General features: G+C 44.7%; 1 protein-coding gene across 1 annotated transcript in view; it reads right to left on the bottom strand.

Moving 5' to 3' along the window:
• CREB3L2 (cAMP responsive element binding protein 3 like 2) overlaps positions 1–16,946 on the bottom strand; it is a 47,156-nt gene extending 30,210 nt beyond the window's left edge. Inside the window, exon 1 of the mRNA XM_069763216.1 lies at positions 16,574–16,946. Coding sequence (XP_069619317.1) covers positions 16,574–16,669 — 96 coding nt within the window. The 5' untranslated portion in view covers positions 16,670–16,946. The remainder of the gene's footprint in view (positions 1–16,573) is intronic.
• Between the last annotated feature and the right edge of the window lie 3,804 nt (positions 16,947–20,750).

Raw genomic sequence — 20,750 nt, forward strand, 5'->3', positions numbered from 1 at the left:
AGCACAATATGAGGGCACTATTGGAGCACAGTATGGTGGTAGTATTGGAGCACAGTATGATGGCACTATTGGAGCACAGTATGGTGTCACTATTGGAGCACACTATGATGTCACTATTGGAGCACACTATGGTGGCACTATTGGAGCACAGTATGAGGGCACTATTGGAGCACAGTATGAGGGCACTATTGGAGCACAGTATGATGGCACTATTGGAGCACAGTATGGTGTCACTATTGGAGCACAGTATGATGTCACTATTGGAGCACACTATGGTGGCACTATTGGAGCACACTATGGTGGCACTATTGGAGCACACTATGGTGGCACTATTGGAGCACACTATGGTGGCACTATTGGAGCACAATATGGTGGCACTATTGGAGCACACTATGGTGGCACTATTGGAGCACACTATGGTGGCACTATTGGAGCACACTATAGTGGCACTATTGGAGCACAGTATGATGGCACTATTGGAGCACAGTATGATGGCACTATTGGAGCACAATATGATGGCACTATTGGAGCACAGTATGATGGCACTATTGGAGCACAGTATGATGGCACTATTGGAGCACAGTATGATGGCACTATTGGAGCACACTATGGTGGCACTATTGGAGCACAGTATGAGGGCACTATTGGAGCACAATATGGTGGCACTATTGGAGCACACTATGGTGGCACTATTGGAGCACACTATGGTGGCACTATTGGAGCACACTATAGTGGCACTATTGGAGCACAGTATGATGGCACTATTGGAGCACAGTATGATGGCACTATTGGAGCACAATATGATGGCACTATTGGAGCACAGTATGATGGCACTATTGGAGCACAGTATGATGGCACTATTGGAGCACAGTATGATGGCACTATTGGAGCACAGTATGGTGGTACTATTGGAGCACAGTATGATGGCACTATTGGAGCACAGTATGATGGCCCTATTGGAGCACAATATGGTGTCACTATTGGAGCACAGCATGGTGGCACTATTGGAGCACAATATGATGGCACTATTGGAACACAGCATGGTGTCACTATAGGAGCACAGTATGGTGGCACTATTGGAGCACAGTATGGTGGCACTATTGCTGCACAGTATGGAGGCACTATTGGAGCACAGTATGGTAAAATTATTGAAGCCCTCTTTGGTGGCACTATTTGAGCACTGTCGTTGCACTACTGAAACACAGTATGGTGGCACTATTGGAACACAGTATTGTGGCACCACTGGAGCACTCTGGTGGCACTATTGGAGTACAGTATGGTAAAATTATTTGAGGACTCTCTGGTGGCACTATTGGAGCACAGTATGGTAAAATTATTGATGCCCTCTCTGGTGGCACTATTTGAGCACTCTCGTGGCACCATTGGAGCACTCTGGTGGCACAATTGGAGCACAGTATGGTGGCACTATTCGAGTACAGTATGGTAAAATTATTTGAGGACTCTCCGGTGGCACTATTGGAGCACAGTATGGTATGTTGGTAGTATTTTCTGGTTGCCACAGAGTTTTTCCTGAAACAGATAAATAATCTTACGGAAGAGAATGACTTTCTTTAATATGTTTAGGGAGACTCAGACAGATGTGATATTCTACGCAGATCCGTCCTACAAAAATGGGACAATTATGTTAGAACAGGCAGCGATGACCCGGTACACCAGTAACAGGAGACGCTGCCCTGGGTTAAGGCGACCTGTTATATTACACCGTGTTCTTTCTAGGAAACCGCCCTGAATACCATTAATACCATTTGTGAGCTGTACTTAATATACACACAAAACAATTAAATAGTCATATCGTCAGCAGCAGGCTTCACTTTTTTGTCCATAACGATCTGAACTTTTGGATTTGGTAAAGCTGTTCTGTATGGTTAATAGTATACGATCCTAAACTGGGGTCCTCCATTTTTGCCTCAAAGTTCTCAAAAAAACACAAAAGCAAAACACAAAACAGGGGGGGGGCGACAACGATCACAAAAAAAGCTCCACCCATGAGGAAGAGGATTATGAAATGTGGGCTCTAGCCTGAGGCATGCTGACGAAAAAAATTTTGCTTACCAAATTTTATTTCTTAAAGAGTTTGCAAATTTTTCCTGGATCGTAGATGGTTTACACTATCTGTGACCGGGGTTGCCCTTTAAACATGTACCTGCGGATGTTAGGCGCACGTTATCTGGTTATTTACTGCTGGAGAGTCCAAGCCAAATCCAACACGGATCAGGTTGACCCGAATATCCAATATCATAGTCCATAGTGGAGGCGTAGGAGTTACACATTGATATCAAAAACAGTTCAGGGCAGGTAAAATGGATCATCAGCACTGTAACACTGGATCTTTTTTAAAGGAGAAAACAACCAGAGGTCTTAAAAAGAGGACCTGTAGCTTGCTTAAAAAAAATGTGTTAAATACATTGTAAAAATCCCCAAGCTCCCGATTCAGACCTTCTTTTCCGTTTTGCTCTGCGACGCTCCATTGCAGAGATATTCACATTTGTTTATTTGGAAGTGCAGTATGTGAAATCTCTGTTTTTCAGTCATTGCCTTTATTCAGTCTTCTCTAGGGGCATACACTGTCACCCCTCCCTCCAAGAAGCTGCCAATCACAGCCAGCTCAGAGTTGATCTAGCAGTCATAAGTTGGATTGGGAGTATCTGAGAGGGATGGTGAAAGTTGAATGCCCCTCCCCCAGAGACGTCTAGAGAAACACCAAATTGAACTGCAAGCAGAGACTTCAAGTACTGCACTCCGGAAGAAACGAATGTGAATATCTCTGCAATGGAGCGACGCAGTGCAAAACGGAAAAGAGTGACAGAATCGTGGTATCTCAGGGATTTTTATAAGGGAATTTAACACAGTTTATTTATTTTTTTTAAAGAAAGTGTCAGGCTCTCTTTGAAAAAGGTATGCAAGATGTCCACGGATTCATGATTTCTGCTGTAAGGATCTTTATCACTGAACCCATGTTTGCCCAAACAGAAGATCTAATTTGTGTCCTCGTTTAGAGCCTCTTTGGACCATCTGGTCTTGGACTGCAAAGGTTTTGTAATGTTTTCCAAAAGTTTTTGGAACAACGTAAAAAAAATTTACAGCACGATATCAAAGAGGACAATAGCGGCAGTGTCTTCAGAAGGGAGTTTTCTTAAGCCACGGCATCATTTTTCTTGGCGTCGATCTACCATGGAGCCGTCCAGTTCATAGGCCCTTGGAGACCTCAGGAACTGGCCAAGTTTTGAAAAGGGCTTACAGAACTGGCATTAAGGTTGAGTCACTTTGCATATCTCTAGCCGAGTACAGTATGAGGTTTCCAGAAAGTCGAGCGTCCTGTGGGCCAAGCTGGATGACTTAACCAGAAAAACAAACTATGGTGGGGCCTGGATACCATCAAGAAATGTGGCTTTGTAAGGATTTAACTCCTTCTGGGCTCAGAAGATGGTCTCCTAATGTCACAGGGGCTTGCTCTTGAGCAGCAACACTATCGAAAGCATTGGGTAATTTCCACTCACGATCTACGAATTTGATGTCCAAGTCTTGGTTTTCCCCTGAGAACTCTTTCACTGATGCTTCAAACACACAGGTTCCCGACAGTGTAAATGCCCCATTCACATTAGATTTCGAGGAGGATCATCTGATTACCCATGATGGCTGAACATTCATGAATATGAGGGGGAGATATATAAGAGAGCGCCTTTCGAAGGCCACCAGCCAGAAACATATTGGGATGACTTCTTGAAGAACTTAATGCTTCCATCAACAAAGATGGAACTTTCGAGTTCCCAATCGGTGATGTTGACTTGGGAATACTGTACGCTCCCCTAGGACAATTTTGAGGATACACACCTATTCTAGAGTTAGATTTTGAAAAATGGAAATTAACATTGAACGTTGAAGGAAACCAATACAAAGAACGGGGGAACATTTCCTATTCTATGAGTGGATATGAACCTATGGGTGGCAATAGTATTCCACCACCATCTACAGAATCCATAGGCAAAAGTATTTTACTTATAACCAAAGTTTTACTATTATCTACAGAATCCCTGGGTGACACTACTTTTATTACTATAGGGTCACAAAATCATGAGTGGCAGTATTTATTATTACTATAGTGCCATTACCATCCACGTACCCCATAAGTGTTAGGATTCATTGGTAATATAGTGTCAAAACCATTCACAGAACCTAAGGGCGGTAGTATTTATTACTATAGTGTCATTACTATTCACAGAACCTAAGGGCGGTAGTATTTATTACTATAGTGTCATTACTATTCACAGAACCTAAGGGTGGTAGTATTTATTACTATAGTGTCGTTACTATTCACAGAACACAAGGGCGGTAGTACTAATTACTTTAGTGTCATTACCATGCACAGAACCCATAGGCGGTAGTATTTATTATTACTATAGTGCCATTACCATCCACAGAACCCATAGGCGGTAGTATTTATTATTACTATAGTGCCATTACCATCCACGTACTCCATAAGTGTTAGGATTCATTGGTAATATAGTGTCATTACTATTCACAGAACCCAAGGGCGGTAGTACTAATTACTATAGTGTCATTACCATGCACAGAACCCATAGGCGGTAGTAGTTATTATTACTATAGTGCCATTACCATCCACAGAACCGAAGGGCAGTAGCATTTATTATTACTATAGTGCCATTACCATCCACATAACCCATAAGTGGTAGGATTTATTGGTAATATAGTGTCATTACTATTCACAGAACCCAAGGGCGGTAGTATTTATAACTGTAGTGTGATTACCATCCAGAGAACTAAATAGCGATAGTATTTATTATTACTGTAGTGTCATTACCATTCACAGAACCCAACAATAGTACTACTTAAAAATAACAATAATGCCATTACCATCCACAGAGTTCATGGTCGGTAGTATTTATTATTACTATAGTGCTATTACCATTCACAGAACACATAGGCAGTAGTATTTATTATTACTATAATGTCATCATCATCTACAGAGCCCATGGGCAGTAGTATTTATTTTTACAGTGCTAACTCCATCCATACAGTCCATGGGCGGTAGTATTTATTTTTACTATAGTGTAATTTAGGCCCAAGGCAGTGTTATTTATTACTACTATAGTGCCATTTTCTTCCACAGATCCCATGAGCTGTAATATTTTTTTTTATTACTGTAGTGCCATTACAATCCACCAAATTCATGGGCAGCACACGACGCCACAGTGCCGCCACCATCCACAATGTTGCACATATAGTGCATGTGTAATAAGTGCGTGAATATAACAAGGGGGGCATTCTCAGCTCTGAGCGTCTACAGCACAATGGAGGCAGTAGGCGTTGATGTAAAATTTTTACAATATGAGCATTTCCGCAGAAGCGTTATGAAGATGGTTGGCTCACAATAAAAACTATTGCATTGCAGACAAAAAGACAATCCTCAGAATGAAACACACCTTGTCTATTGTATGCCACAAAGCCTGCTTGATTCCACAATGTTATCTTAACCCCTTAGTGACGGAGCCAAATTTTTGAAATCTGACCAGTGTCACTTTATGTGGTAATAACTCTGCAACGCTTCAACAAATCCCAGTAATTTTGAGATTGTTTTTTCGTGACACATGATACTTTATGATAATGGTAAATTTAGGTCAATCTGTTTTGTGTTTATTTATAAAAAATATCAAAAATTTGAGAAAAATGTTAAAAAATTAGCAATTTTCAAAATTTGAATGATTATCCCTTTAATCCAGATGATCATCCACAGCAAACCATTAATAAATAACATTTCCCACATGTCTGCTTTACATCAGGACCATTTGTAAAATGTTATTTTATTTTGTTAGCATTTTAGGAGGTTTAAAAATGTAGCAGTAATTTTTCATTTTTTCAAGGAAATTTACTAAATTTATTTTTTTGTCGACTTATCCTTGTTTGAAGTGACTTTAGGGGCCCCATATATTGGGAAACCCCCAAACATGATACCATTTTAAAAACAGCACCCCCTGACATATCAAAAACTGCTGTCAGGTAGTTTATTAACCCTTCAGGTGCTTTACAGGAATTAATGCAAAGTGGCATGACAGAAATGAAAATGTGTATTTTTACCACCTAAATGCCTCTAACTTCTGAACAGGTTACAACAGCCGTCAGACTCTAAGGCCGCTATTTGGTCATGAATTGCCACGGCAAACATCAGGACCATGCCATCAAGATCTGAGGGCACCGATTGGGATAAAGAGGAAGCCCCCACACTCTGTTAACCATTTATAATGATGTAGTCACTATTTACAGCAGCATCTAAGGGGTTAAACAGATTTCTACGGTACAAACGCTGATTGTGGCTGATGCAGAAAGTTGTCAGCTATAGTGCTCAACTGACAGATGCTGTTTTGTTACCTGTATGGAGAGGCTATTCTCTTATATGTGAGGTCAGTTAAAAGACGTATTGGCGGTCATTAAGGGGTTAAAGGCTCAACGTCCCAAATGCCATTTTAAAAGTAATATACCATTTATTTACAACTGCTGGAAACCAAAATTTTCAAAACGTTACACTTCAAAAGTTATGCACAATTTTTCGATATTTTTTAAATGGCCTGCAGTAAGTGTAAGTGACCTGAAGGGGTCACTGTTACTCATCTAGTAGAGTAACCTATCAATTTAAAAGCCAATCAATATATTACCAGACAATGCGGTGTGGAATTACTGTACATGCCAGGCCCATAATTAGTTAACCCACTAGATACATCGCTAATCACCTGAGGGGGGAACTGGCATTTCAATTGTCTGCCTCTGAATTAATCCCATTCAGTACGCCGGGGTGATTCTGTACACATGGATCATGTCAATTTACGGGAATGCAGGTGAAGACTTGCAGACGAATATCTAGTTAGCACCAACATGGTGCGTGAAATTCAAAACAAAGTGGTGTCTTTTGCATGTCCTTCTGAGCAGACGCAAAGTACAATGGAGTCTCCCTTTAAATCTTCAATAACTTTATTGAAAACAGAAATATTTAAAAAAAGAAAAGTTATGGATGTCTCGTGACTTACTGTAAAGCGAGAAACTACAGATTAGATCTATCGATACCTCTTTAACCATCTTATTTCTTCAGTACTGAGAAGTTCCCGAGATGATTCAGTTACTGGGTCGTCTCTGGAAATACGGTAATTGCAGAAAGATGCCACTAACTATTTACAACAGCATCCAAAAGGGGGAAAGTAGAGGATGCCACAATTTGGGCCTCCAGATTTTTGGTTTGAAAAAGGACCAATATCTATCACAAATCCAAATCAGCTGTGGTGCTGAAGATCAGAAGATACCAACAAGGAGATAGTTAGGTCAAGCCCGCCATAGACACTTGATGGCTGTTGGTCAATTGATGGCGGCCGTCTCCTCCACAGACAGGAGCGCTCTCGGAGAGAGCCGCCGGCGGTCCCGCTCATCTTCAGGAAAACAAAAGGCTCAACAGTCGGACATAACAGATCCTTAACTTCCCAAACAATCAATTGTCTAGGGTCCATATTAGACTGTCACTCAAACCTGTCGATTTTGGCTGGCAATCTAATGTGTGTGGGGGTGCTTAACATAGAACATGAGATGTTCTGCAGGGTCCTCATATCTACAGTAGAATTGAGTCTTTTGACAAACCAAGAGTCAAAGTTGAGCATTTGTAAACAAGAGTCAGGATCGGGCATTGAAAGATTGTGAGGAGACATGAGTAAAAGACCAGTATCTCGCAAATCTGAATCAGCTGTGGTGCTCAAGATCAGAAGATACCTAGACGGAGGTTGTTAAGTAAAGCCCCCGTCACACATAGCGAGATCGCTAGCGGGATCGCTGCTGAGTCACAAGTTTTGTGACGCAACAGCGATCTCAGTAGCGATCTCGCTATGTGTGACACGTAGCAGCGATCAGGCCCCTGCTGTGAGATCGCTGGTCGTGTCGGAATGGCCTGGACCATTTTTTGATCGTTGAGGTCCCGCTGGGTAGCACACATCGCTGTGTTTGACACCTTACCAACGACCTCGTTGACAGGACGTCCCATTGAATCATCATGAAATAGCATTGTTCTACAGGTCGCTACAGTTCGCCGCATCGCTGCTGACAGGTCGTATCGTTGTCGGGATAGCTTAAGCGTCGCTATGTGTGACGGGGCCTTAAAGCCCGCCATAGACACTGGATGGGTGTCGATCAATTGATGCCGGCCATCTCTTCCACAGACAGGAGCGCTCGTTTGGCTGAAGTCACATGTGCTCTCGGAGAGAGCCGCTGGTGGTCCCGCTCATCTTCGGAAAACAAAAGGCTCAGTCGGACATAACGGATCCTTAACTTCCCAAACAATCAATTGTCTAGGGTCCAAATTAGACTGTCACCGAAACCTGTCGATTTTGGCTGACAATCTAATGTGTGGGGGGTGCTTAACGTAGAACATCGAGATGGTCTGGAGGGTCCTCATACCTAGAATTGAGCCTTTTGACACACCAGGAGTCAAGGTTGAGCATTTGTAAACAAGAGTCAGGGTCGGGCATTGAAAGATTGTGAGGAGACATGAGTCTGTTTAGTCTTCTATTACTGAGGATCTATCTTAAGATAGGCCATCAATGTTTGATTGGTGGGGGTCCGAACTTCGAGAGACCTCATTGATCAGCATTACAAAGGAACTAAGAAGCCCGTCTGTCTGAACGAGTCCTTTCGTCTCTAAAACAATGAAGATGCTGTTTGGAGAGGGGGTCTTGAAGGTTGGACCTTCACCAATCAAATATTATCATACCCCCTCCAAATATAGACCTAGGTAGATTACACTTAGGTATAACTGAAAAAGCAAGACCACCACCACCACCAAAAAAAGAAGAAAAAGCTAAAAAAATAAAATTCTCAAAACCAATAAAAATCCAATGACTCAAAAGGAAATAAAAACTTCCAGGTCAATCAGTAAAATCCAGATCTGACCCAGAAATAAAAAAAAAAAAAAAAAAAAATTATATATGAATAAGTGACAGGTCCTCCCGAGGAGACGGTACACCACCAGACTGTTGTTTTCTTCAAGGGCTGTCAGTAGCAAAGTGACAACACTCTTCCCCACCCAACCTCCCCGAGCCAGTGGACGTTACAATCACATCTTGCAGCCATTAGCGATCAGCCCCATCCTATAATTCTTGAACATCTGTATTTGGTTTGGCTGTTCTTCAACATTCTTCCCATCCTCCACCAGAAACGGAGGCTCAAAAAGAGTGAAAAAAGTTTTACGAGAAGGAAAATACAGATGTCTTTGGCTAAACTGTCTATCAGGGGGGGGTTTCGAGAAAAGTAAACACCTAGGTTCATGAGGAGAGAACGCAACATCCGGACAATGTCAACTGGTAAAATGGCTAATACAAAAAAAGGAAACCAATCTAAAAAAAATATGGATATATGTAAAATTTGGGCTTTTATGATTATTGGATGAATCTTACATCTTGGACCATTCGGACATCTTTCGGACTCTGGCCAGAAAAAAATGAGACAATGTTTAGTAAAAGTTTTCAGAAATTATACTACATACCCTCCCCTTCTACCCCGTGCAAATTCGGTTTGATGCAGTCAGTATTCAGCTCCGCCATGACAGGGCTTTCTATTCTAAGGGAAAGTATATTTGTCTCACAGGGAGAGCAGATTATTTCTGTACGTAGAGTAATATTTGTAGGATTAGATCATAGATCTGATAGGCGTAATGAGCAAATAGCGATCTTTAGACTCCGGTACAACAAGACAGACAAGAAAAACACTGAGCAAAAATCCAACTGCTGGTTCAAAACAAGATCATATATATAGTAAAAAATAAAATAAAATAAAAAAACTCAAATACATTTTCAAAAATTTAACATGAATCAGAGAAAAAGAGCAATGTACAGAAATTCTGCAACTCAATTCAATGACTCTTTGTAATCTGAATTGCCCTTTTACTGTAGCCCGGCCCCAAATATGAGGGAGCCGGCAGCCGCAGAACACTGGCCGTCCTGTACGGGGGGACAACAGGGTCTTTGATGGTAAGTGGAAACCAACTAAGAAGATCTGTTTAGGGGCTGTTGGCTATTTTTACATCGCTTATGTCTTCTGGTCCTATGGAGAATTTTCAAGCCCCTGACATGGTCTCCTACACAGCTGATGGGTGACAGCCACTGATGGCAGCCATGACGGTCCGTATAGAAATCAATGGCAAGTCTGAGCAGGTAAAAGAATGTGTATCCCTTTAATGTAACACAGGGGACTTTACATTGCCATGCTGCCGTCTCACTGGGCAATCACTGGACTGCAAACTCTACTTCATAAAATAAACCCTTTAAGAGCCATCATCCAACTTTACACTGATTCTACGGCAGTTTGTTTTTAGATTTTTCTATAAATTATATATAGACAGGGGCCCACCGGGGGATTTCCCTGTTCCCCTATCGGCCAGTCCGAGCATATGATATCACTAGATGACAAGAAAGATGTCTTCACTTCTGTGGTCGGAATCTTGGACACTTTTTTTTCGTCTTAGGCCCCACAATGTCAGGGTGTCGTAACAAAACGCACATCATGATATTCCGTGAAGCTTAGTCACTGGGCCTCAATTGATGTCAGAATGCCGGAAACAAAAGTGAAGACTGCTCCGGTCCCGATTGCTCCGATTCCGATTACTCGGCAGGCAGGACTAGATACCATTCAAAGTCAGCGCAAATCTTTTTACTCTGCCCTAATGACGTAAATGGAGGCCTCGTCGCTAGGCCTCAAGCAATGTCACAACGTACGTTTCGTCACAACATCCTGATGTCGCGAGGCCTAGTAAGCACAAGAAGCGCCCAAGATTGCCGAGACGAAAAGTATCTGTTCCGGCTAAAAAAAAAAAAAAGAAAAAAGAAGAAGAGGATAGAACCAATATGGTTGCTATCGAAATGCTCATCGAAAACAAGCAACAGCTGACTTTTCTCCAGGGGTATGGAGAAAGCCGTCGACATTTTTACGCATTCCGAAGGAAATTTAAGGCGAAGGAAAGAAATGCAAAAAAACAAAAAAAAAAAAGCCCAGAAAGGAAGGTTCCCACAATGGAAGGAGAAGGGGGGAAAGAAAATGTCCAGCCCACCCCATGAGTCAGATGGAAGGATTCTCTGGCAGAGCGAGGTCACGTTTTCCCGTGAACGGAATAATTGTCAGACGCAGGAAACGCAAGCGCTTTTTAATTTGGAATCTTCTCAAAGGGATGCGGCTGATGACAAGCTAGTGCTCCCTGTTATCAGCCATTTAAGGCCCGAAATGATCTTTAATTTATGTAACGTATCTACAGATGTTACGAGGAGTGCCAATTCGTATTACTTTCCACCACTGTACTTATAACGGGCCCTAGGAAAGATTGGTGAAGACCAAATTGTCTGCCGCACCCCCTCCCGAGACTGTTTAGACGGCTTTCTAAAAGTCCTGAAAGGCAGAGACCTGACTCATCACCACCATATCCGCAACGTGATAAAACAAGTACAAGCCAGACCAATAGTCAGCAAGTAAATACTACATTTTTTTTGGCCTGAGGAAAAGTGACCATCATGACAGAAATCCTTCATAACTGCACACTGCTGCGGAAATGCCTCGGATAAGCTGAGACTGCCGGCAGTCTGCAGCTGGAAAGTCACTTGAGGTAAAAGAAGGGGGAGAGGAATGTGCCGCCATATAGAAAACCAAGCACATCTTAGGCCCGGAGAAGAAGGAACAACAACAGTCGTCCATAGCAACCAATCAGATAGCTCGTCTCATTTTCAAACCAGCAGTTGAAAGATGTAAGCTGGAAGCCGATTGGTTGCTATGGGCGACTGATGAAATCTACCCTGGAGCAGCATTTATACACGAGGCCTATGGGCGCAGTTACGGGAGTCGCAGTAGTCACGTCTCTATGAAAAAAGGGAGACAAAAAAAATATATATATTCCCACCTCTATGTAGTTCTTTTCTCTTCTGGGCGCCACCACAGAACACATCTAGTGTTTACATGTAGGGGGCCTGGTCTGAGTTCTGTATTCGTTTAGGGGGGTCTGGTCTGGGGGTTCTTTATTCAGTCAGGTGACCTGGTAGCCTGGTTTGAAGTCTCTATTAAGTTTCAGGGGGTCTGGGCTGGGGTCTGCGTTAGTCTAAAGAGTCTGACTGGAAGTCTGTAATCATTTACGGTAAATAGTCTATGTTACTTTCAGGGGGGTCTGGCTTGGGGTGTGCGTTAGTCTAAAGGGTCTGGCTGGAAGTCTGTATTCATTCAGGTGGTCTTTATTACTTTTAGGGGGCTTGGTTTGGGGTCTGCGTTAGTCTAAAGGGTCTGGCTGGAAGTCTGTATTCGTTCAGGTGGCCTTTCTTACTTTCAGGGGGTCTATTCTAGGATCTGAGGTAGGTGTAGTGGACTATTCAGGGAGTCAGTAATCAATTAGTGAGCCTGGTTTGGGGTCTGAATTTTTTTTTTTGGGTGGGGTGCATAGGGTCTGTTGTAGTGAGTCTATTCGCTTATGGAGGGTCTGGTCTATGGACTGTACTTATTGGGTCCCATTTGACGTCTGTTACGATTAGGTGGTCTGCACTTATTGAGCCCAGTTTGGGGGCCTTCACTTGTCTTTTTTTTATGGAGGGGAGGGGGTTGGTGAAGAGGAGCCTGGCCTGGGATCTGTATTCATTCCGTGGGTCTCATCTCTTTATTTAGGGGCCTGGTGTGGGGATTTTATTAGTTTAGGGGTCTGGTCTGGGGTCTTCATTAGTTCAGGCATTTGGTCTATGGACAGTATTGGTATAGGAGGTCAGATCTGATCACACTTGGTCACCCAGCTTTCCCAGAATCAGAAAACTTTAAAATAACTGAATATAAGAGAATGACCGAAACTCTTGCACCTAATGGGGGGCACAAACGTACAGAACGGCGCCCATCTCGTCATCTCACTATAACAATACATTCAGTAGAGGAACAGTGGCCGGGTGTGAAGGGGCCCATTGTCCGCTATTCGCCCCCTTCCCCCCACACCCAGAATCAGCCTATGCCGATATATATATTTAGCCGTATTATTACAAGGCTCCTGTTCCGCCTGGCACCAGCGCTGCAGACACTGCTCTTTGTGGTGTAAGTAACCCGCAATTAAAAAGTATTTTCGGGTTTAAAAAAAAAAAAAAAAAAAGGAAAAGTGAAAAATATAAAATCGTTAAAGTGAAAAAAAAAATATGTAAAATAAAGTGAAATAAAAAAGTGAAAAATATAAAATATTTAAAGAGAAACCGCTGCTATTTGACCCACTTGTGCAGGCTGACATTTTTCGACAAAAAAAAAAGTCATTACTTTATGCATATTACAGAAAGGTGCCCAACGCCCTGGGGGTAAAACTGCAAATCCAGGTGTTTGGGGTCCCTTTAACCAACATGTGGCTGCCGCTGCTGCCAGCAGCATCTGGTCCAGTGATATATTCAGTCATCTGCAGGCGGAAGCCGTCCTGGATCAGATTTCAAAGGGTCGGCCCCATCCATGACTGTGCCCCCATATAGTCAGCCAGACTGCGGATAGGGGGGTGCGGGGACGTTTATCCTAAAATTTATCTACCATTGTTTGGGGATAAGCGGCGCCAAATATGCAGGCAGCCACTTATCCCATTTTTTACATATGGATTCTATGTCCATTATCAAAACTATAGAGGAACTACAATTCCCAGCATACCCCAACAGCCGCTGGGAGTTGTAGTTTCATTCCAGCTAATAATCACATGGCGATATAACGGTATCCAGCGCCTTATGAGAACTCATGTGATTACAGGTCCTAGAAGAGAAGTACAATGGGGTGGTTCCTGCGGCCCTGGCGGGGGGGCCGGGGGGCTCCTGGTACCACGATGATCCTTTCCAGACATTCTGTAACGCGGCCAAGAATTCCGCAGGGTGAATTGACTCGAGTCTAGGAGGTGAGCAGCGGGCGAGCCAGGGCCTGCAGGGCTAAAAAAAAAGGAGCAAATATAGACATGTATCTGGTAATCCGGAAAACCTGATAATCCGGCATGGGGGGCAATTAGTTGGGAGGCAGTCATCTTTCCTACATAGAAAGAAAAGGTTTTTTTCTTTAATTGTTCTGTCATATCCAAATTGAAAAAAAAAATTTGAGCCACTTTGCAAGTAGTTTTAATTGAAACTGTTTTGTGTATACAGCTCCAATGCAGACCAATGCGTTTCCACGGCAACAGACTACAGTGTGTAGTCAGATGCCATAGTCGTACTCTTTTCTAAAAGGTTTTTCTTTAATTGTTCTGTCATATCCAAATTGAAAAAAAAAAAAATGGAGCCACTTTGCAAGTAGTTTTAATTGAAGCTGTTTTGTGTATACAGCTCCAATGCAGACCAATGCGTTTCCACGGCAACAGACTACAGTGTGTAGTCAGATGCCATAGTCGTACTCTTTTCTAGCCCCCTCTTACTTTTTTTTTTTTGCTAATCTTTCAGTAGCAGGGGAGAGATGAAATAAGAGGTCACCACCAAGCCCTTGTGTGCCTCCCTTTTAAGACACATAATTCTGCAGAGGAGCTGCATACACAAAATAATCAGCGCTGTCTGTCCGGCTGCTAACAACAAGTCGCATGTTCTCGCGTTTCCATATGTACATAACACAGGGGGACGTGTTTGCGGAGGGATTTGCTGGTAAGGTCATTGTCTCATCTAGGACCTTGTTTAGCAAACAGTTCTCCCCACTCAATAAATGTGTGAAATAGGAATGTCTCCTGCCCCTCCAGGTCCAACTCGGCATCCTCATCGTGTAAATAAACTGATCACATAGTATCCTGCTTCTGAAGCCCCCAACAACTAGTTCTATTCTCTGGGGGATCTGGTTATAAAGTGTTTGATTTCCCTGCAGCTCCCCCACAGGAGAAATGAAGTACTGCATAATTCTCATTGAAATCAATGGGCTGTCTGCTAACGCATGGACATGCCAGGTCCTCCGGATGGAGAGCCAGTCTTTGTAGTGACTCTCTAATCCAGTTAATAGATGAGGGGACCAACTCCATTAAAGGGGTTGTCACGGAATAGGAAAGATGTCTACTTTCTGGCTACAGGTTATTTCACATAAATGAGGCTCAGCTGCAATACCCCACACAACCTGTAGACAAGTCTGGCGCCATTTTTTGGAAGAAAGCTGCCATTCTTTTTATCCCAGACAACCCCTTTAATTACAAATATTCTGATCGGATTCACAACTTTTTCTGGTTTTCCATCAATAAAGCGCACTCATTAGATAAAAAGGTGAATAGTTCTGCAACTTTCTTGCGAAGATCTCTGCTTTCAGTCAGTGTACGGAAAACACTTCTGAAGCGGAAAAAACATACAGATCCGAGAGAAAGAAACTACATGGATTTTACGCACAGATTTGAGAACGGATTTTACGCGCAGATTTGAGCACGGATTTTACGCGCAGATTTGAGCACGGATTTTACGCGCAGATTTGAGCACGGATTTTACGCGCAGATTTGAGAACGGATTTTACGCGCAGATTTGAGAACGGATTTTACGCGCAGATTTGAGAACGGATTTTACGCGCAGATTTGAGAACGGATTTTACGCGCAGATTTGAGAACGGATTTTACGCGCAGATTTGAGCACGGATTTTACGCGCAGATTTGAGCACGGATTTTACGCGCAGATTTGAGCATGGATTTTACGCGCAGATTTGAGCATGGATTTTACGCGCAGATTTGAGCATGGATTTTACGTGCAGATTTGAGCACGGATTTTAAGCGCAGATTTGAGCACGGATTTTACACGCAGATTTGAGCATGGATTTTACGTGCAGATTTGAGCACGGATTTTACGCGCAGATTTGAGCACGGATTTTACACGCAGATTTGAGTACGGATTTTACGTGCAGATTTGAGCACGGATTTTACCCCTTCTAATATAAAGAGGTGAATTCCGATGCAATTCTTATGCAGGAAGAACAATGCCAGGACTGAATAGATCAAGAGCTAGTCCTGTAAACTGTCATGGTTGCTAGGTTACCTGCTGGCATCAACTTTTAGGACCCCCTTCCTCTTAGATTAGTTCACAAATGCTGGAAATTTATATACAACCCTTGAGCCCGACTTGTACCGAGTCCGACATGGACTTTATTACACATCTGTAGAGCTCCCCTTTAATTTCTTAAAGTGACAGCTACATCAATTGCAACCAAAGCTTCTATATAGCCTCCAGCACATCTGCTCACGAGCGGCTGTAATTTCTTAGGAACGAGTATAAAAGGGACGGCTACGAAATGGAAAATTGATCAGCAAAGCAGTAGAAAGGAGGGGGTAATTTAATAAATTTTTAAATTAAAATTATTTTCAATAGTAAAAAAATTTTGAAAAAAAATTTCCAAAAGTTTTCCGGTCTCACGTGTGTCACATCGCCCATATGTTGGCCCCCGGCCAGGTGTGGAGCGTTATCACATCTGCATTCAACGCATCTTCCCCTTTAGGAAAAATAGAGACCCCCGAAAGCCCCCCAAAAATGGGTTCCATAATTAAAGGCGACACCTCACGGGCGAGGACAAAATAACGTTTCGCCCAACTGAGCGCTCTTACCGTATTGTAGAGCGAGTCGCTCTCGGCCCCCTCGGACAGCTCGCTCAGCTTACGGTCCCACTGTATGACGGGGTCTCCGCTCTCCAGTATCTCCATGGTCAGAGCACACGAAGAGTTAATTGCAACTGGATCCTGATAATTCTGATAGATCAGCTGATGACAGCAGTTTAAAGGGACAGGATGGGGGGGAAAGTCAGGAATTTTTTGGTCTCCTGCAGGTGAAGGCAGTGGCAGTGTTGCTATGGAGACTGGTGTGATTACAGTGGCTTCAGTCCAGTGTGAGGGTCTGTAAGGTCCAGTGGGAGGTCAGGGTAATAATAGTCAGTGCACAGAACAGAGAACCTCCCTCCGCAAAGTCCAGGCTCAGACTGACAGCTTTCCTCACCCCACGCCCGCCCTCCGGAACACAAAACACGCCCCGTCTCAATCCCATCCAATCACCGCCCTCTATTCTCCCAGCGTCTTTAGCCTCAGCCAATCAGCGAACGTTCCATGCCCCGACGCTCTATCCAGCTGTAGTACACTGGAATGTGGGCGGGGCTGCTTCTGTTTGATAACTCCGCCAGCCAATCGCAAGGCGCGGAGAGAGTGTCAGCGACTTTGACTGACGCTCCTAAAGACCAATGAGCGGGAGAGAGAAGATGGCGCGACCAATGAGATAAGGACAAGAATATCTGTGCAGCCACACGCAGTGCAGGCTCCGCCCCCGTGTGCACTTTGAGCAGTTTATTCTGCTGCAGCTTCTTGTAATCTGTTTATTATAGGAGAGAGCAGTCCTCGATCCAGTGCATGTTAACCCCTTAAGGGAAGTTTTCCAATTTTTTTTTTATTTTTTTCCTCGATTAGAATGACACTGATCATTTTACCATATAATGTACTGAAAAAAAAAAATGGGAAAAAAAATTCCAAGTTGGATAAAATGGCGGAAAAAAATACTGTAATTCCACCGTTGTTGTTCAAGGTTTTGTTTTTACGGTGTTTATTGCGCTCTAAAGAACCCGGGAAACAGAACTTTACAAATCAGCACAAATACGGCGACACCGAGCAGAAATCGTGTCGTACTGGAACCACCAACCACGTGTTGCACGCCACTTCCACTTTGTTTCCCTGCCTCCCTTTTTCTTACTCCCACCTATCTTGGAGAGCCCCCTTTATGAACGTTCCCCTCTTTATAGCCCTTCCTAGCTTGTCGCAGTCGCACTGCCTCAGCCGCCATGACTGTCAGTAAAGCGTCGGCCATTTTTCACTCCTCCTGGACCCATTTTCCTGTTGCCCAGCTTCTCTTACCGGAACCACCAACCACGTGTTGCACGCCACTTCCACTTTGTTTCCCTGCCTCCCTTTTTCTTACTCCCACCTATCTTGGAGAGCCCCCTTTATGAACGTTCCCCTCTTTATAGCCCTTCCTAGCTTGTCGCAGTCGCACTGCCTCAGCCGCCATGACTGTCAGTAAAGCGTCGGCCATTTTTCACTCCTCCTGGACCCATTTTCCTGTTGCCCAGCTTCTCTTACCGGAACCACCAACCACGTGTTGCACGCCACTTCCACTTTGTTTCCCTGCCGCCCTTTTTCTTGCTCCCACCTATCTTGGAGAGCCCCCTTTATGAACGTTCCCCTCTTTATAGCCCTTCCTAGCTTGTCGCAGTCGCACTGCCTCAGCCGCCATGACTGTCAGTAAAGCGTCGGCCATTTTTCACTCCTCCTGGACCCATTTTCCTGTTGCCCAGCTTCTCTTACCGGAACCACCAACCACGTGTTGCACGCCACTTCCACTTTGTTTCCCTGCCGCCCTTTTTCTTGCTCCCACCTATCTTGGAGAGCCCCCTTTATGAACGTTCCCCTCTTTATAGCCCTTCCTAGCTTGTCGCAGTCGCACTGCCTCAGCCGCCATGACTGTCAGTAAAGCGTCGGCCATTTTTCACTCCTCCTGGACCCATTTTCCTGTTGCCCAGCTTCTCTTATCGGAACCACCAACCACGTGTTGCACGCCACTTCCACTTTGTTTCCCTGCCGCCCTTTTTCTTGCTCCCACCTATCTTGGAGAGCCCCCTTTATGAACGTTCCCCTCTTTATAGCCCTTCCTAGCTTGACGCAGTCGCACTGCCTCAGCCGCCATGACTGTCAGTAAAGCGTCGGCCATTTTTCACTCCTCCTGGACCCATTTTCCTGTTGCCCAGCTTCTCTTACCGGAACCACCAACCACGTGTTGCACGCCACTTCCACTTTGTTTCCCTGCCGCCCTTTTTCTTGCTCCCACCTATCTTGGAGAGCCCCCTTTATGAACGTTCCCCTCTTTATAGCCCTTCCTAGCTTGTCGCAGTCGCACTGCCTCAGCCGCCATGACTGTCAGTAAAGCGTCGGCCATTTTTCACTCCTCCTGGACCCATTTTCCTGTTGCCCAGCTTCTCTTACCGGAACCACCAACCACGTGTTGCACGCCACTTCCACTTTGTTTCCCTGCCGCCCTTTTTCTTGCTCCCACCTATCTTGGAGAGCCCCCTTTATGAACGTTCCCCTCTTTATAGCCCTTCCTAGCTTGTCGCAGTCGCACTGCCTCAGCCGCCATGACTGTCAGTAAAGCGTCGGCCATTTTTCACTCCTCCTGGACCCATTTTCCTGTTGCCCAGCTTCTCTTATCGGAACCACCAACCACGTGTTGCACGCCACTTCCACTTTGTTTCCCTGCCGCCCTTTTTCTTGCTCCCACCTATCTTGGAGAGCCCCCTTTATGAACGTTCCCCTCTTTATAGCCCTTCCTAGCTTGACGCAGTCGCACTGCCTCAGCCGCCATGACTGTCAGTAAAGCGTCGGCCATTTTTCACTCCTCCTGGACCCATTTTCCTGTTGCCCAGCTTCTCTTATCGGAACCACCAACCACGTGTTGCACGCCACTTCCACTTTGTTTCCCTGCCGCCCTTTTTCTTGCTCCCACCTATCTTGGAGAGCCCTCTTTATGAACGTTCCCCTCTTTATAGCCCTTCCTAGCTTGTCGCAGTCGCACTGCCTCAGCCGCCATGACTGTCAGTAAAGCGTCGGCCATTTTTCACTCCTCCTGGACCCATTTTCCTGTTGCCCAGCTTCTCTTACCGGAACCACCAACCACGTGTTGCACGCCACTTCCACTTTGTTTCCCTGCCGCCCTTTTTCTTGCTCCCACCTATCTTGGAGAGCCCCCTTTATGAACGTTCCCCTCTTTATAGCCCTTCCTAGCTTGTCGCAGTCGCACTGCCTCAGCCGCCATGACTGTCAGTAAAGCGTCTGCCATTTTTCACTCCTCCTGGACCCATTTTCCTGTTGCCCAGCTTCTCTTATCGGAACCACCTACCACGTGTTGCACGCCACTTCCACTTTGTTTCCCTGCCGCCCTTTTTCTTGCTCCCACCTATCTTGGAGAGCCCTCTTTATGAACGTTCCCCTCTTTATAGCCCTTCCTAGCTTGTCGCAGTCGCACTGCCTCAGCCGCCATGACTGTCAGTAAAGCGTCGGCCATTTTTCACTCCTCCTGGACCCATTTTCCTGTTGCCCAGCTTCTCTTACCGGAACCACCAACCACGTGTTGCACGCCACTTCCACTTTGTTTCCCTGCCGCCCTTTTTCTTGCTCCCACCTATCTTGGAGAGCCCCCTTTATGAACGTTCCCCTCTTTATAGCCCTTCCTAGCTTGTCGCAGTCGCACTGCCTCAGCCGCCATGACTGTCAGTAAAGCGTCTGCCATTTTTCACTCCTCCTGGACCCATTTTCCTGTTGCCCAGCTTCTCTTACCGGAACCACCAACCACGTGTTGCACGCCACTTCCACTTTGTTTCCCTGCCGCCCTTTTTCTTGCTCCCACCTATCTTGGAGAGCCCCCTTTATGAACGTTCCCCTCTTTATAGCCCTTCCTAGCTTGTCGCAGTCGCACTGCCTCAGCCGCCATGACTGTCAGTAAAGCGTCGGCCATTTTTCACTCCTCCTGGACCCATTTTCCTGTTGCCCAGCTTCTCTTATCGGAACCACCAACCACGTGTTGCACGCCACTTCCACTTTGTTTCCCTGCCGCCCTTTTTCTTGCTCCCACCTATCTTGGAGAGCCCCCTTTATGAACGTTCCCCTCTTTATAGCCCTTCCTAGCTTGACGCAGTCGCACTGCCTCAGCCGCCATGACTGTCAGTAAAGCGTCGGCCATTTTTCACTCCTC

Source organism: Ranitomeya imitator, chromosome 4 (assembly GCF_032444005.1).
Source record: "Ranitomeya imitator isolate aRanImi1 chromosome 4, aRanImi1.pri, whole genome shotgun sequence".
Lineage (NCBI taxonomy): Eukaryota > Metazoa > Chordata > Amphibia > Anura > Dendrobatidae > Ranitomeya > Ranitomeya imitator.